Consider the following 17,777-nt stretch of genomic DNA (forward strand, 5'->3'; position numbering starts at 1 on the left):
ATTTTTTTCTTTCTAGAATCGGAATATTTGTATCATTTGCCGATATAGCAACCTAAAATAGTGATATAATAGTATAATAGTATTGATCACTTGTCCACGATGGACCACTTGAAGAAGTGGTTCATATTAAAATTTGCCGATATAGCAACCTAAAATGGTATTCTAATTCAAGATTCTCCAACATTTCATTATTTTGTGATGAGATTGTTCCATATCATAGTAGAAACTGCTTTTTATACATGTCAAACAACTCCGAGGATGATAATTGTGCCTCCTGCAAATCCAATTCCACGCCATTTTGTAGCATCAACATCATACTTTATAGTAAATATTTATATTATTCTAATATGAAACTAATAAGTGTATGTGTGCGCGCGTGCACAAGAAAGAGTATAATACCTGTTTGATGCGTAGGCCAAGAAGTTTATTTAAGAGTGAAGCAATTGGACCATTTAGAGTAACTATGCCTGTTTTAGTACCATGAATGGTAGAACGCATGGTACTAAGCAAATTACCATAAGTCAATCCTGTTTCATTTTGCACTGTTTGGATGAAACTATAAGTCAATGCACCTGTAACTTCTTTGCCACTTAAAGCCTATCTACACCAATCCACATAAATATATATTCATCAATCACTTTCTCCAAAAAAATGAGTATGTTCGGATTGCTGGTATACGGTAGAATGAAGTGAAATAGAATAACATACATAGTTATTTCATTTCCTTCTGCTATATACCAGAAATCCAAACATACCCTTATATAGGAAAGAAAAATCTTGGAAATATATAGAAAGGAAAAAAATGATTACTGACAGATGTGTCTACAGAGACTTGATCATCATCACAAGCTGAAATACAAATTGCTACTCCTCCTTTTGTGCCTTTATAAGTTCTTGAACTTGTAAGATCCTCCCATGTGTAATACCCTTCCCTTTTAAAACAGAAGAAAAATATTCAATTCACAATAGGCATGGACACTCCACTAAATAAGCATTGTAACTAAACTAACCTGTTCATCTTGCATACAAATGATAAATCAAGAACATTCCCACTATGACATGCATCAATAATAGCATGAAGTTTAGCACCAAATGGTAGTGGTCTAACAATTGTTGCATTGATCTCATCATTCAGTATCTTTCCTTTGTGCTCATAATCAACAGGACAAATCGCATTATCATACCTATGTTCAATCTCATTCATGTTCATTTCCTGTGTGCCATGTCCTGAGTAATGAAACACTAATGAGTCCCCTGATTTGCTACCCTCAATCAGCCACCTTAAAGCCATTTGAATGTTATATTTCGTTGGTATTTTTAGTGGATTTCTCTCCTCCTTATCATCTGCAGGCAAGTTATGAATGCTCATTTTCTCAAATTATTATTGGAGTTGATGTGTCGGTGTCCGTGTCGTGTCTGGTGTCCGTGCTTCATAGCATATATATATATATTTATGCCAAATGTAAGCAAATATCATGTTTATGAAGTATGAGAAATGCGATAATACCTGTGAGCATGAGAATGGAGTCACTTGGAAACCCAAATTCCTTCATCAGAAAGTATTTCATACACTTTACATCATTGATAGAGCCCTTAAGTCTATAACTCTTCCCATGGTAGCAAATTCCACACAAAACTGCCCTTTTTGAGCCATATGGAGAAGGAGGAATCAAGGGGTATGAAGGTCTTAAAGGCTGAGGCTGAAGATAATATCCATACTGAGCTGTCCCATAATTACCTGAATTGCTGTTAATTACTGAACTAGTTGTTATAGTGTTCATGAAGCCTCTAAAAAGACCTGCAATATGATTAAGAGAGTTGTAGGCTTGATTCATTGGACCTGTGGATTGAACATGTGTGATGCCATTGCACATTGAACACTTAAAGGCTTGGATTTCTGGTGGAACCACTAGTAGTGTTCCACATTGGTTACATCTTTGTTGTTTATTCGCCATTGTAATAATTTCCTTTTTCTCGTTTGAAGATATGATGAATGGTAGAGACAATGAAAGAAAAATGAGGCTTAGAAATTATGAATAGATAGATAGGAAACAGTTTACAGAAAGTGTACATAAACTTCATTTAAGATGAAGAATAGGATTCTAACTATGGCTTTATCTAGTGGAGAGTGAATATCTTGACTTATTTGTTTTTGTCTATGTACAATTATTGGTGAGATGAAAGAATCAAGAATAAGGATCCCAAGGAATTTAGCATACATTTTTTTGGGTACATTTAGCTTACATATTTATGTAATGTATTTTAAGACTTGACATTTACATATAGAATGTATGGTTCAACTTATTGGAAAAAATTCAAGTCTCACAATCAATTAGAGATAAGACCTGAAAAGAATCTAGAAAAAATGAACCATTCTCATCTTACAGTTTTATAGAATTGAATAATTAGAAGATGATATAAAAGTCGGTCATAGATTGGTCGGACTCGTTATCCACTATGTTATCCAAGCAACGAGCTCAATAGCACCAGATGTGAAAGAGTGTATTACAAGGTTTGTCTCTAAATCTGCTTCACGATAACTGCTTATTCTTATGAACTTGAAATGCCCTGATGTGTTACAAGTTGCACGAAATTGTTTGTTGCAATATTAACTTGCAAGTGCATAGACAATAATGCGAGTACTGTCTCGAGTTTTGTATAGTAAGCATCTCCAACGGTGGTTGTTCCTCTTTTGTCTCTTGATTTGGAAAATTAGTGAAATTTGGATTCAAATGAAATGTCGTGTCTGTACAACTTCACAATTATTGATGCTACAGTTGAATTGAATTTGAATACAAACATTGATTCAGATTTATAAAAAGAAATACTACAAATTCTGTCTGTCCCATTCTTAATTAAGAAAAAATGTAAAAACCGCGGGAATATGCAGTTGAAGACCTCGTGAATTGCAGTTAACTTGTATTGTATCCTCATGATTACAACGCGAATACTCTTGTAGAAACATCAAATTTCTCAGATGATGATAAAAGAGGATCCTGCAATATGCATTCAGTTTCATCATGAAATCCTATATAAACAAATTATATACAAAAAAATATCATTAATTAAATGGTATGAGATATTTGCTTCATGCACAGTCGCAAGGAGGTAGGTAACATATGATATAACTTTGCAAGAATTGTTCCTGCTAATAGTCCTCAACTATAGTTTGAAAAGAATATATGCATGAGAAAAATAATGAAGGGTCTTAATTATAAGTTGAAAGAATCAAATCCATACAACATTACTCAAACTTTGAATTCCAAAGATTAATTGTCACATATATTTTATAGTAAGTCAAAAAGCTTTGATTTGTGGAAAGAATTCCACTCTTAAAGTAAGGTACTAGTAGTATATAACATTAGAGCACATGGTATAAACACAAAACTTTAATAAATAAGCATGGAAAATAGGTAGTGATGGAATCAAACCTGTGCAATTATTTTACTGTGGAAGATATGGTGCAAGATGCGATTATTGCATGATCTGCTTCTTCTGTTAATCTTTTTAATTTCATCATGCATCTTTGCCAGTAGACCCCTATAAGTAATTCCATTTGGGTTTTCTCTAATTGTTTTTGTCAAAAGATAAGTCAAAACACCATTCATTCCCTTTCCACCAAAAACCTACGTATATCGGTTAGTCAAAACCTAGCCATAATGTGAATACATATATGAAGCATACATGACACTGACACGTTGATACATGTAATAAATTAATTGAATGCGATCACATATGTCAGTGTCATGCTAGAAACCAGACACACCTACAATCAGAAATGACAGTACTTACCGCACTATCAGTAGCCATTTGGCTATCCTCACAAGCACTGAGACAAATAGCCAATCCACCACTTGTATGTTTTCTCATAGGTTCTTTAGAAGGTGGCTTGTTATCCTCCCAAATGCCTCTGCAACCACAAAATTAATCACATAGAAGATGGAAATTAAATTAAGTCAAATCATTGTACAATCTACCATGAAAATGACATTTACCTTTCATAGTTATAGACATGTAAAAGATCAAGAATTGTTCCACTATGACAAGCATCAACAATAGCATGAAGTATGACACCTTTTTTGAGTGGCCAAACAATGGTAGAATTTAAGTCATTATCTTGAATCATTCCTTCTTTTATGAAATCAACAGGACAAAGAGTCTCATCAAATCCATCAATTTCATCTTCCTTAAAATCTGGCTGTTGCAAACCGTGTCCTGAAAAGTAAAAGACTAACGAGTCACCTGCCTCACAGTCCTTCACAAGCCATCTTAAGGACTCCATTATGTTGTGTTTTGTTGGTATTAAGTTGGCATTCTGCTCTTGTTCTGCACAATGTGGAGGATAAACATGTTGATGGACTAAACTGACTAATAGAAGACGATGCATTCCAAGATAAGAGACTATAGTGATAGCGTTTGACACGTTCAAGAACAAAAATAACAGTTTACTCAATTATGATAGTCTAAGATACATTTTATAGTCATACCTGTGAGGACTCTTATGCACTCAATTGGAAACTTAAAAGTCTTAACCAGAAGCTCCTTCATGTTAATGGTATCATTAATGGTTCCCTTAAGCCTGAATTTCCTTTTTGCATAGGAAACTCCACAGAGAACCGCACGCTTGTTATATCTTCTAGGCAAAGGTGAGGGAAAGAACACCGAAGGAGATGATGATGACGACGACCAACCAAGCAAATTTCCATTCTTGTTTGAATTGTCAAGTTTGAACAATTTGGTTCCAATTTTCTTCACTGAACCAACCAAGCAGTTTTCCCTTGAAGTTGAATTACAAACATTACATAAAAAACTACAGCAACCTTTGCATGATGCTTTTGTTTCTCGACTATGTTGATGAGAACTGCAAATGTTTGTGGGAGATAAATCACACTTTTTGTATCTTCTGTATTTGGATGTAGCTTCCATTGTTTGCAGTGTAGGCTAAGCATACAAGAAGCTTCAAGATATATACAATGCAGATTTGTTGGTACATAGACACAGTGAAATGAAAAGCATAGAAAATTTCAGACTAGGCTTCAAGCTTTCAGAATTGTACTTGGTTTTCATTTCTTACTTTTATTTATTTGTGATATTTAGGTTGAATCGATCGAACCATGATCCACCACAGGTATCACCGGTTCGATCTTCAGTCTGATTTTAAAAACATTGCTTTCAATAGGTCATAGGTATAGTAGATTATCAAACACAAGGGGGCCCATATTAGTAAATCAAGGACTATAATTGAAGAGATGGAGAAACTGAAAATGAGTGGAAAATCAGAATATGTCTCATTTGTGTCCAAGTAAAGATATGCTTCTGTTTGGTATTCCTCACAATTTAAAGCAAGAACCAGATTCTATAGTTGCTTAAAATGTGATTTATTTTCTTTTATTAAAAGATTCTTAAGCAGCCTGTGTTTCTACTTGGCTGCATTCCTTGGATTAAAAAATATTAGAAGCTTCCCAAAATAGAAATCTATTCTGGCGTGGAACTTTTGTGACCTCTGCCGGCAATGTGGCATGCTCAAAGTCGGGTGTTTTGTATGAAATGTAGATGAACCGGCCTTCTTTTTCTCTTTGGTCCGTCCTCCTTTTATAATTTTTTTTTTTTAATAATCGGAGGATGGACCGAGTATATAGATCATGGGCCGAATACTCTTTGATGGCTATAACTAGGCCAACATGAGATCCAAGTCCTTTGACCCTAGCCCGAGGTCTAACAAATATTTTATGACGGTACACAACCCCCAAGCATAAGATATATAAGGGTGAAATGATTAAGATAGTAAGTTGAAGTATAATTGAATAAAATGTAAGAGTGATATGCTTAATTTTATATTTGCTATAAGTTTTTTTTTTACAAACTAACTTAAAAAACCTATAAGAATAAACTGAAAACAACTTATGAATATGACATAAGTTAATTTCATAAGTACTCTCAAACAATGTCAAATTGAATATCAGCGTGTAGCGCCATAGACTCTCTCTTTGGCTTAGAGGTCGCTTCAATGGCTGAGCTGCTTAGGCTTGGTTTACTAGGAAGTGTGTGTGCTACGACTGCCTGTTACCGTTCTCGAGAGGTTGAGTCTCATGTCCTGGCTACCGAATTGCACCTCTACTTCCAGAAGTGGACCTCGATCCAACCGAAAAACTATTCTGTGAAAAATACCTCAAAATTATATAATTTATGTAACAAGAAAAAATCAACCCATCCCATTGACATTCAGGCATTAACATGTTATTAGTTATTTATATATTCAATGCCTGCATTGCTTATATCATCTATTTTGTATTTTTTGATCTGTCCTTTTCTTTCAGTATATAAAAACCAATTCAAAATTATTCTAGTCAGGTATAAATCACCTCCTACTAAAGTTAAACAAATAAAACAAAAGTACTACTCAATTAATTATGTATAAAAATATGTATATCTACAACCATGAATTTGTATACATCCAATTGAGTTTGAGGCCATGAATAATGAAATGGATCCACCAAAGAAGAAACACCATGTAGTTTGTATTCCTCTCCCAGCACAAGGTCACATAAATCCAATGCTAAAACTAGCAAAACTCCTTCATCATAGTGGCTTCTACATAACCTTTGTCCACACAAAATTCAATTTTGACCGATTGATGAAATCCAATGGCTCAAATTCCTTAAAGGGTCTTCCAGATTTTAGATTTGAGACCATATCTGATGGATTGCCAGCAGAGAATCAAAGAGGAATAATGGACCTACCAGATTTGTGCATAGCAATGCCATTTGGTGGGTTGGTTTCATTTAGAAATCTTATAGCAAAGCTTGTTTCTTCAGAAAATGAAGATGTGCCACCAGTTACTTGCATAGTTTCTGATGGTGTGATGAATTTTACTTTGAAAGTTGCTCAAGAATTTAATATTCCTGAGTTCATGTTGTATACTCCTAGTGGTTGTGGTATGTTGGGGTATCTTAACTTTGAAGAGCTTGTCAAAAGAGGATATTTTCCACTTAAAGGTATATCATCTGATCTCTAAATAATATTCTCAGGAAGTTTCTCTTGTCGTCCTACGAATTTTTAGTGTGCCCTATTATTATTCATCAACTACCTAAATAATGGATGGTGATTGAGAAATAGTAGGACGACAAAAGAAACTCTGGTATTTCCTACTTGTTACATTAAAATTTATATGCATAATTTTTACCTCCTACTCCATCCGTCTTAAAATAATTGTCACAATTTGACCGTGTGCACTATTCATATAAGCTACTTTGACCATATTTTTTACTAATGTATAAAGATAAATATTAACATATGTGATCTTGTTAGATTTGTCTCGACGAGTACTATCAAAATATCAATTTTTCATAAATTTTAATAATACACAACAAAAGATATTCACAATCAAATTGTGCATCGACAAGTGTGCAGTGGTAAAATGTAACAATTATTTTGAGACGGGGGAGTAATTCGGATAAGAAGAACATAAAATAGTTTAGTGAAGATGTAATGTAAGTTGACTAGTCTAAGATTAGTAGTCAATTTATTTTTTCTAAATGCAAGGAATCTGTCTATAGATAAGATTGTCTTACCCCACTTTTAGATTTTTGTCTTTCAACTTTTACATCCATCCTTATGAAGTAGGGACAAACATGAATACCGGATATAACATGGTTACTGACACGTCGACATCGATAATAAATTTTTAAAAAATGAAAAAATTCAATGTAATCATAAATGTCTGTGTCGTGTCTATGTCGGACACTGACACGTGTCTGACACGAGACACGCCTAATCCGTGGAGCATTCATGCTTCATAGATTCTTATTAACATCTATTGGGGAGTTTGGGGAGTTCGAGAGTAGTAACATGTCAAAATGCTCTATAGGTCACCTCTCTTATAAAGAGTCTTTCTATGCATAGTTAATGAGTTAGAGTTCTTACATCATATAGTTGATCTAATACCAAGACCACAATAGATGAAACGCTACATATTCAACCAAAACTATAAGACATCAAGTTCATGGGTTACCTCCATTTGGTGGAGAATACCAGTACCAAATACTGGTACGTGTATGGTACGCACCAAAACTGTACCCTTTTCTATTTATTTTTTTCATGCGGGGTACGTGCACGGTACACGCTTGGTACGCTCGCCTGGTACACCAAACATAAAAGACGTGTTTTCTTTTTTCGATTTTTTTCTCGAGTAAGACTTATAATGAGAGCAACACAAATGTAGGATATGGTGGAGATGAAATGAGATCTATACGATGAAGCTGGTATTCTTGAAGTTATTAGTCTTTCTTTCGATGAATCTGAAGTAGAGACTGCTCTATTTGAGCAAATTACTTTTAAATTTTGATATTTTGTTGTCATTTGAATTACATTTAAAAGTGGTCTTTTTGGTTGGGAATGATTTAAAAAATGCATGGGTTATGATTGTTATACAAAATCAAGAATTAGATTTCAAATTTTATGACAAATTTATTATCTTTAGGCATTATCATTTGTCCCCCTCACTTCTATACAAATCAATTGTTAGATGAGAAGAATTTATGTGATGGATATCTTGAAACTGAAGTTGATTGGATACCAGCAATGAAAGGTGTTAAACTAAAAGACCTTCCCACTTTCTTTAGGACTACAAATTCTAATGATACAATGTTCAATTATAACAAAGAATCAGTGAGCAATGCAATAAAATCAAAAGGGATAATTCTTAACACCTTTGAAGAATTAGAATCAGAGGTATTAGATGCAATCAAAATCAAATTCCCTAACCTCTACCCTATTGGTCCATTATCATTGCTACATAAAAAAAATTCATCAAATTCAAATAATCAATTGGAGTCCATTGATTTTAATTTATGGAAGGAAGATGTTAATTGCATAAAATGGTTAGATAAAATGGAGAAAGGTTCAGTGGTTTATGTGAATTTTGGAAGCTTAGTGATTATGACTAAAAACCAATTAAAAGAATTTGCATGGGGATTAGCTAATAGTAACTACAATTTTTTATGGATTATTAGACCTAATCTTGTGGATTGTGGGGATGAGGTGATATCAAATGATGAATTTGTTCAAGAAATTGAAAATAGAGGATTAATATTGGGGTGGTCGCCACAAGAGAAGGTTCTAGGTCATTCATCTATCGGAGGATTCTTAACACATTGCGGATGGAACTCAACGTTGGAAAGTATTTGTGAGGGTGTCCCAATGGCTTGTTGGCCTTTTTTTGCCGAGCAACAAACAAATTGTTTTTATGCATGTAATAGATGGGGGGTGGGAATAGAAATTGAGAGTGATGTTAATAGAGAACAAGTTGAAGGGCTAGTGAAGGAGCTTATGGGGGGTGAGAAAGGGAAAGAAATGAAGAAAAAGTGTGTTGATTGGAAGCATAAGGCTGAGGCTGCTACATCAATTGGAGGGTCTTCTTATGATAACTATAATAGTTTGGTTTTGCAATTGAAGTTTGGTCAATAAGTCACTTGGTTAAAGTTGAATCATGTGTTTAATTTTTGTCAAAAAATGTCAATAATATCAATTGCATTGTAAAATGACAATATCATTTTAATTAGGCATGGCAATGGGGCGGGGCGGGGACGGGTTTTGCCATCCCCAAACCCAAACCCATAAAGTTCGGGTTTCCCCAAACCCATCCCAAATTCGAGCGGGGATAAAGATGATAACCCCAAACCCATACCCAACGGGGATCGGGTATCCCATCGGGTTTCGGGTATCCCCGTTACGCCTCTTTTTACATGAATTTAGATTATATTTTAGTATTTTTTTATTAAAAAAAGAAGTTAAATGTCCAAAATTATTTTCTCTCAACAATATTTTTTTAAATAAAGAAAAAAAATAGAGAAAATGGTTTGTTTAATACTCAAATTAAAATAAAAAATAAATATACGAACGTAATTTAAGAGATTGTTTAAGCGTTTCTAATTTAAAAGAGGTGAAATCTAATTTTTAGTATAAGCGAGGCGGGTTCGGGGATGGGTTCGGGGTGGATATCAATGTACTCATTACCCGCTCCAAACCCATCTTTTGAAATCGGGGAAAACCCGAACCCAAAATCAGTCAACTCGGGTTTTCCCCGTCAAAGCGGTATGGTTTGGGTGGGTACTCGCGGGTATGGGTTTTATTGCCATGCCTAATTTTAATTAATAAAAATCAATTGTTCTATTTACATGTGTGCACTTGCATCAATAAGATCATTAATAGTTAGAAATTATGAAGTGGGAAATCTGGGATTCAAATCCTAACTCCACCAATAATATTTTCAGTAGTTATCAACTGAACTATCTTTACGAGATAGTGAATAGTAATCCTGTATTATTTTTTCTGGAATGCGAACTATTTTTTTTTTCTTCTTAGTTTTTGCTATTTACAGACTCACATCCTACATTGCGAGGGAGATAAAATTAAAAAGCTGGAGGACACTTGAAAGACTCGGGGACACGAAAAGAAGAACTCGTGCAATTATACAACCACGTTATCTCTGCTTCTCTGGGGGGTCTAAACCAAGTTCTGGGTTGGGCAGTTAAACTCTCGTTTAAAGTTAGCCCAATATACATGGTTCTTTTCAAGAAAAAAAAATATACATGGTTCTTTTGAATGAAATTATTTTCTCACCCCCAATTTTATTTTTATTGTAAAATTTACTCCTTATGGATTTTAAAATACTGACGAAAAAGAATAAATTTTATGTCCAGATTTTAGAATTTGAACATCTTCTATATATGGTTCAAACTCCTCTTGTGACAATAAAATTTCAAGAATTTTCTATATACAGATTTAAAAATTTCGGATGTGTAAAACTTTACAAAAATATGCAAAAGGCATGTAAATATATGAAGAGTCAAATACTAAAATTATTCACCATATATTTTGCATAATTTTGTAGTCAAGAGTCAGCATTGAAGATACTCCCTCCATCTAAAAATAATTGTCACATTTTACCATAGCACAATTTTGATCATGAATATCTTTTATTGTGTATAATTAAAAATTATGAAAAAATGATATTTTGATATCTAACAAGATTTCATATGCTAATATTTATCTTTATACATTAGTAAAAAATATGGTCAAAGTAGCTTATATAAATAGTGCACATGGTCAAATTTTGACAATTATTTTGGGATGAAAAGAATAGCATTTTCTTTAATGCGGCTAATTTAATGAGTTTCATATGTTATCTTCAATAAGGTTCATTGTGTCTTTCACGTTTCTCCGGGCAATAACTCTCACATTTCTTCCTTCTATCAATGTTTCTCCATCCACAGGAAACAATAACTATAGCATTTGTTAATGCATAATGCAAAAAAGTAAATTTTGCACAACCAAATTTTAAAATTTGAATGTGTAAAATAAAAGTAACTTACCGCATTTTTTTTGCTTATATATAATAGTGATCGGAGGAGGGAGTACACTGTTATGTTAGTTTTCTCCTTGTCATGACTTGAAATCTGAACCTCAAACTCTTTAACTCTTAAGTCAACTAGCTTAACCAGTTAAGCTACTCATCCCACCATTGTCATTAAACTAAATGATCTCCAAGATAAATACAATAATCGGACGTGGACCTGCGGGTGTCCGAACATCCTCCCCAGTCAGCATTAGTATATGTGGTGAGTTTGTCAACTGAGGAGGGAGAGAGATTTAAGTCGTGAGTGATGGTACCTTTGATGTGCCGAATGATTCGCTTCAAGATAGTCATGCGTTGTGTTTTTGGATCGTGCATAAAAAGACATACCTGCTGAACGACGTAAGAGATATCAGGTCTTGTGAAAGTAAGGTATTGCAAAGCACCAACGAGACGTCTATATTTAGAGGGATCATGATATGGGTTGCCTGAGGTTTCACTGAGTTTCGCTTTTGTATCCACAACAGTTGAAACCGATTTGCAGGAGGACATGGAAGCTCTCTCAATGATTTTTTCAGCATATTTATGTTGAGAAAGAAACATACCACCGGAGTGTCTGGTAACCGAGATACCTAGAAAGTAACTAAGAGAACCCAAATCTTTAATAGCGAATTCAAAACTCAGTTTAGACATGATAGACTAACGTAGAGTGTTGAAGGATGCGATGAGAATGATATCACCCATATAAAGAAGAATGTAGACTATGTCATTGCCACTGTGCTAGGTGAATAAGTAGTCATCTTTCACACACACATACACACAAACACACACACAACTTGTATTGAGGATAAAAAGTTGTCTGTGGTTCAGTGGAAGACACACATTTCAGTTTTTGTCATGTCCCTTGCCCCGCAATTTGTCCCGTGTCAAAAACAATTTTAAAATTAAACATAGTAGAACTGAAGTTGTTCTGTCCCGTCCTTATTTTTTAAAAGATAAAACGCATCCTTAGTTTTTTCCACTAAAATGAATAATGAATGTTGATAAGCATATGCACCAGCAAGCAGCCGAAAGATGTTGTTTTTCCACATATTAAGAACAAAGTCAATACACCTAACCAAAAAAGAACAAAATCAATACAAACATATCAAAGATAAGGTTCAAACAATATTATACTTTGCATTATTATCAAACTGTAATTAATGTGTTGTTTGAGTGTCACAATTAAGTTTGTTGCGACAAATGCATGCCTAATTAGTTTAATCATGTTTATAATTAATAAAACAATCCAGAACACACAAAAAATAATAAAATTACAGTCATAAGTTATTAGAGTACCCTGCATGGTTAGTTAGTTAGGGACCTGGATTTCCTACGGATAACTTTTAACACAGTTTCCTGTTATAATAAATATGGGTCGTTTGTTTATGATCGGATGGTATATCTTTCATATACAATTTTATACATTAAAATAATCTGAACCGTCGATTTCAGATCGGACGGTGCAGATCTGTTACAGCAAGATGTTGTTACATCATCAAATCTGTGTCGTTAGTTAGAGTAAATGTAAAGATCGATAAAGAACGAAACAAAAATAAATAATGCAACAATTTTAAAATAAATAAGAAATGTAAGCACATACCATCCCCACCCCGTATTTAAATTCGGGTTTAATTTTCCCGTATTCGGTTATGCACCAAGTTAGATTGATTTTTTCCCGCTAAATTTCGGAAGGGTGTGGGTGGGTTTGAGTCTAATTGTCATGCCTAGTTGATTACACAACTTTAAAAATAAATACATTTAATTTTTTATCTAGTGTTCGGGAATCATTTGTTAACATTTGTCTTATTTTAATCATTTCAAATAATGACAAGAAAAAGAATTAATATTTATTTTATGAATGATATTTTGAGACTTTTTGTCCTCGTAAACATAACTTAATTGATATATAGATATTACAATATATGAAAACTAAGGTTTCGAACTCAGAGTTCATCAATAATTTATTTCAAGAATTTAAATTTTAATCACTAAATTATTTAAAAATTAAATAAAATAATAATAAATAAAAAACTATGCATCTAAAAAATCACATACGTTCATCAGATATTGCTTTTTCTTTTTCTTTAAACATAATAATCTGTAATCATCAATGGCCCTTGTCATCCTCTATAGCATATTACATTATATTTTTTATTAGTTTAGGTCCACATCTACTTATGTGATGCATTCAACTGAGATCTCGAATACGATTTTTTATAAACTTTGAATTAAATTAAATTTACAAAAAGATTGGCCCAGAATAGGATGGGAATTTAATATGTTAGGACAAATTAGGTTTTGCAAAACCAGAATAGTTTAATTTATCTATGCTAAAAAATGACAAGTTTGGGGTCTAACTCTTTTTAATCAACAAATATATATTATAAATGCTCAACTATGATTATAACGAAAAAGAGTACAAAAAAATTGTAGAACAACTATAGCACTAAATAAAAACAATACCATTAACAAGGACACACTATCATAACTCCAACTCCATCCTATTCAAATAAATCCAGTTTGGTGCACAGGATAAGAAACAGAATAGGATAATTTTATCATATCATGTCTCAATACTGTGTTTGGTGAAACATCAGGATATAATAAGTTAATTCTGAAGTTTATCTTATCTTGTCTCTATAGTTAAAATTTTTATCCTGAATTTAAGCTGAGTTACCAGCATGATAGGATAACAAAATATTTTACTGTTTTATTCTATAAAATATATTTTAAAATAAAAAAAATGAAAATTAATAAAATATAAATAATAAAATAATTTTATAGTAAATTAATAATAAAATAAATAATTTTTAAAGTGATGTTTATATAAATTATTATAATCTAAAAAAATAAAAATTCCACAAAAATATTAATTTAAATTTTGTATAATCTAAAAAAATAAAAAATCTACAAAAATTACAAATATTTTAAAGTAGAATAATTATTAAAAAAATTGTAAAATAGGGATATTAATTTAAATTTTATAACAACTTAAATATAATTCTTTTGCAATTGTAAAATATGAGATATATCATATATTTATTTAGATTATCTAACATGTATATTTGAGTTATTTATTTGATCATGATTCATATAAAAAATGAAACTTGATTATTTTCTCATGATTTTTATTTAAAATTATATAAATTTATTTGATTACTTATTTATATTTTTTATTTATAAAATTCAAAGTATTACAAAATAATTTTAAAAAATAACAATTATTTTACAAGGGTAATTTTATCATTTAAATAGGTAATACATCTTAAAAAATTATTATGAACAAGTATGTATTCATCATGTTTGTTATTATGTGTGCACCAAACACATGATAGGATAACTGATGATAACTGTTATTATCATATTCCGTCATTATCATATCCTATCTTTATCCAGTTTTATATCATATTCTATTATTATCATATCCTGCGCATCAAACGAGCCCTATGTATATTTGTTTCGTTAAATTATTTCCAAAATATTAGGTTTTTATAATTTTTACCAATAGACAATAAAGATATTAGTGATCGTGATCAACTAAGTAATTTATTTTGGAACAGAAAGAGTATAAACTTTCATAAATTTTAAAATCTAACTTTTAAAAAAAAAATCTAACTTTATATCTACATATAATTTTAAAATCTAATTTTTATTTTTGCTAAATACGCTCTAGGAAAAAAAAAAAAAAAAAAAAAACTTGACGTTGTCTATTTAAAAAAATCTTTATGGATCGGTATGACATATTCCTTATTTAATTAAGACTTTGATTTCAATCCTTTTCCAATGCATAGTAGTAACCAAATTGAAAGTCAAATGAGTCCTAAATAATTGATTTCACTTTGAGCCTATCCTATCCTCGACTACTTTCAATTTCTAATTTTTTAATATTTCCTCCATCTCAACTCAAATTATAAAGAAAAAAAATTTAATTTCTTTTTGTTCTAAATTATAAGAGAAGAAATTAATATTTTTCTTTTTAAAAATTATTTTTACATTACAATTAATTTTCTTTCACTGCACTTTTCTTAATAAACAGTGACAATTGAAAATTGTTTTTACATTTTCTTATAAAATTTATTTCAAAAAAAACACGAAAGAACATACACTACTAGAAATTCGCGAATTAGTGAGGTAATTTAGGGAGGGAAACAAATCCCTCACAAATTGCCACGGAATTTTTATTTTTAGTGATGGAAAGTCATGTTTTTTTTTTAAATCAAATTTCTTAATGTTAGTGACGGAATTTGTGACAATTTTTTTCCCTCATAAATATCCCGTCACAGAATCCGTCATAAAGGTGGAAAATTTGTACCATGGTTTATTCTTTCTCAAGTGATGGATGTTAATTTTATTAAACAATTTGAATTACAAAGTTTGTGAGGGATTTTTTCCATCACAAACAAATCATTTTTTAATTATTTAAAATACATATATTTTATTAAACCCTTTCTCCATCAAAACATTTCGCAAACCCTTTCTCAGAATCGCAAACCCTTTCTCTCCACCATGATTCGCAAAACTCTCTCAGAATCGCAGAATCCTTTCGCAAAACTCTCTCTCAAAATCGCAAAACCACCATCGTTTCACAATTGAAAAACTCCATCATCAAAAAAACACCATCGTTTCACAATCGCAAAACCACCATCGTTTCGCAAACCTCTCTCTGAATCGTTTCGCAAAACCAACAACACGAAGCAAAATCTATAAACATGTGATTCAATGGACATTACAATGTATTGCTGATTCTGTTGATTATTATTTTAGATTACTTTGGCAGCTGATTCTGTTGTTATTATTTTAGCTTCAGAATTATGTTTTCATTAATAAAATGGATTTCTTTTGGTTCATATTTAGCTAGTAGGGTTCCTCCTTCTTTTAAAGCAGTTTTCCATGTTCTGCCAATCTTATCTGTTTGAATATATATGCAAGTATCTATCCAAATGGTCGATATCACAAGAAATTGACAGTGTTCTGTTTCCTTTAAAAATTAATATGCCACTGTCAATATTTTTGGATTGTTATCTGCAATGATTCTTTAATTGAAATCAGTTGGGCTCACTTCACATATTCTAATTTTCAGAATGAGTATGAAAAAAGGATTGTTGAGAGAGACTCACAGGAGCCACTAGGGGATGATGTTTCCATTCAACAAGCTGACGACATCATCTTCTTGGGTGTTGTTGGAGGAGTGGACAAGAAGGGACGCATATATGGTTTGGGTCCAGAAGCAGAGAGGTACAAGCGATCTAGATCTTCCACTTATGACGGTATCTCATCATCTGAATATCAACACATGAGGACTATAATTTCTGATTTGTCTACTGAAAATATGACTCTTAAAGAGAAATTGAAGACTCATGAGGAGTTGATTCATCAATCCCAGGAAGATTCGTGTTTGCTTAGGGAGCAATTATTTCAATTTATGGAGAAGTTTTCTTTGAGTCATCTACCTCCACGTTCGGATCCACCTCCGCCTCCACCACCCACTACTTGATACATATATTTTAGTTATGGTTGTTTTGAGTGTTTGGTCGTATACACTTAATTTCAAGAACAATGCTTTTTTGATAAAAAAACAATGTTAGTAGTATTAGTTTCAAGAACAATGTTATATTAGTTATGGCTTCCATGTATTTTGGTGATTGTGTATAAATACTTATGAACACAATTTAAAAAGTATTTCTTATTAAATATTGTGTATTGATGATTTTAATTTTATTTATTTAATATAGTAAATGCAATTGTTATATCATTAATGAAATTAGGCAAGAAGTTTGCTATATTAACCATAAATTTAACATAGCAGTTTCCTTCATAATTAGTGAGGGAAACATAAACCTCACAAATGCAATATCAGTGATGGAAATGTATTCAGTCACAAATTTGTGATATAATGAATCACTCACAATTAGAAAATATTCCCTCATTAATCAGTGATGGAAATAAAATTGGTCTAAGATTCCCTCATTAATCAGTGACGGAAAAATTGGTCCATGATTCCCTCATTAATCAGTGACGGAAATAAAATTGGTCATGTTTGTAATTTAGTGACGGAATTTAACTTTAGTAGCGGATATATTCCGTACCAGTTTGTGACAGAATTGAAATTCCCTCGCTAATAATTTGCGACGTTGAAATTGTTTACGGATTTAGGGCCGCAACAAATTCCGTCATTAAATTGCTTTGTGACGGAAATTTAGTGTTTAGTGACGGAATACTTCCCTCACTAATTAGAATTTTTCTAGTAGTGATAGTCTGAATTATCAACTTTTAATTTTTTTTAATAAACTTAATTTTTGTCTTTTTTTATAATTTGAGACCGATGAAATATTACTTTTTAACTTTGTCAAGGGGCTGCTAGCTGTTTCCCCGAAAGACCCCA

General features: G+C 32.1%; 4 protein-coding genes across 7 annotated transcripts; 2 read left to right on the forward strand and 2 right to left on the reverse strand.

The window, feature by feature from the left end:
* Positions 1-56: 56 nt before the first annotated feature.
* LOC123913832 (metacaspase-3-like) lies at positions 57-2,071 on the reverse strand. Of its 4 annotated transcripts, none has more exons than XM_045964707.1 (5): positions 1,508-2,071; positions 1,011-1,227; positions 815-932; positions 400-597; positions 57-274 (listed from the first exon to the last, which is right to left on the reverse strand). In XM_045964707.1, exons 1-5 carry the CDS (start codon positions 1,953-1,955, stop codon positions 215-217), a joined length of 1,041 nt encoding a protein of 346 aa, XP_045820663.1. In that variant the 5' UTR covers positions 1,956-2,071; the 3' UTR covers positions 57-214. The 4 variants fall into 4 exon arrangements, with proteins under 4 accessions (XP_045820663.1, XP_045820664.1, XP_045820662.1 ...); XM_045964708.1 differs by having other exon boundaries at positions 1,185-1,344; XM_045964706.1 differs by having other exon boundaries at positions 1,011-1,344.
* Positions 2,072-2,198: 127 nt separating this feature from the next.
* On the reverse strand, positions 2,199-6,567 carry LOC123913833 (metacaspase-1-like). Its single transcript, XM_045964710.1, has 6 exons — positions 6,438-6,567; positions 4,488-6,155; positions 3,996-4,326; positions 3,793-3,910; positions 3,432-3,626; positions 2,199-2,996 (listed from the first exon to the last, which is right to left on the reverse strand). Exons 2-6 carry the CDS (start codon positions 4,924-4,926, stop codon positions 2,937-2,939), a joined length of 1,143 nt encoding a protein of 380 aa, XP_045820666.1. The 5' UTR covers positions 4,927-6,155; positions 6,438-6,567; the 3' UTR covers positions 2,199-2,936.
* Positions 6,229-9,548, forward strand: LOC123913831 (7-deoxyloganetin glucosyltransferase-like). Its single transcript, XM_045964705.1, has 2 exons — positions 6,229-6,995; positions 8,525-9,548. The coding sequence occupies exons 1-2, from the start codon at positions 6,473-6,475 to the stop codon at positions 9,463-9,465; spliced, it is 1,464 nt and encodes a 487-aa protein (XP_045820661.1). The 5' UTR covers positions 6,229-6,472; the 3' UTR covers positions 9,466-9,548.
* A 6,843-nt stretch (positions 9,549-16,391) lies between these two features.
* On the forward strand, positions 16,392-17,086 carry LOC123914622 (the record flags this gene model as incomplete). The annotated part of the gene is made up of 1 exon (XM_045965818.1): positions 16,392-17,086. A coding segment is annotated over one exon (498 nt), but the record flags the coding sequence as incomplete, so codon positions are not given.
* Positions 17,087-17,777: the final 691 nt, after the last annotated feature.

Source organism: Trifolium pratense, linkage group LG3, assembly GCF_020283565.1.
Source record: "Trifolium pratense cultivar HEN17-A07 linkage group LG3, ARS_RC_1.1, whole genome shotgun sequence".
Taxonomy (NCBI): Eukaryota; Viridiplantae; Streptophyta; class Magnoliopsida; order Fabales; family Fabaceae; genus Trifolium; species Trifolium pratense.

Excerpts from the sequence above, each read along its gene's own strand:
- LOC123913832 (XM_045964706.1), bottom strand. The coding sequence starts at position 1,955 with ATGGCGAATAAACAACAAAGATGTAACCAATGTGGAACACTACTAGTG. Across the intron at positions 933-1,010 it reads TTTGTATGCAAGATGAACAG|GGAAGGGTATTACACATGGG; the intron begins GTTAGTTTAGTT and ends CTGTTTTAAAAG. Across the intron at positions 275-399 it reads TTGGCCTACGCATCAAACAG|GAGGCACAATTATCATCCTC; the intron begins GTATTATACTCT and ends TTGGATTTGCAG.
- LOC123913833 (XM_045964710.1), bottom strand. The coding sequence starts at position 4,926 with ATGGAAGCTACATCCAAATACAGAAGATACAAAAAGTGTGATTTATCT. Across the intron at positions 4,327-4,487 it reads GTGCATAAGAGTCCTCACAG|AACAAGAGCAGAATGCCAAC; the intron begins GTATGACTATAA and ends CACATTGTGCAG. Across the intron at positions 2,997-3,431 it reads ACAGTAAAATAATTGCACAG|GATCCTCTTTTATCATCATC; the intron begins GTTTGATTCCAT and ends TGCATATTGCAG.
- LOC123913831 (XM_045964705.1), top strand. The coding sequence starts at position 6,473 with ATGAATAATGAAATGGATCCACCAAAGAAGAAACACCATGTAGTTTGT. Across the intron at positions 6,996-8,524 it reads AGGATATTTTCCACTTAAAG|ATGAGAAGAATTTATGTGAT; the intron begins GTATATCATCTG and ends ATCAATTGTTAG.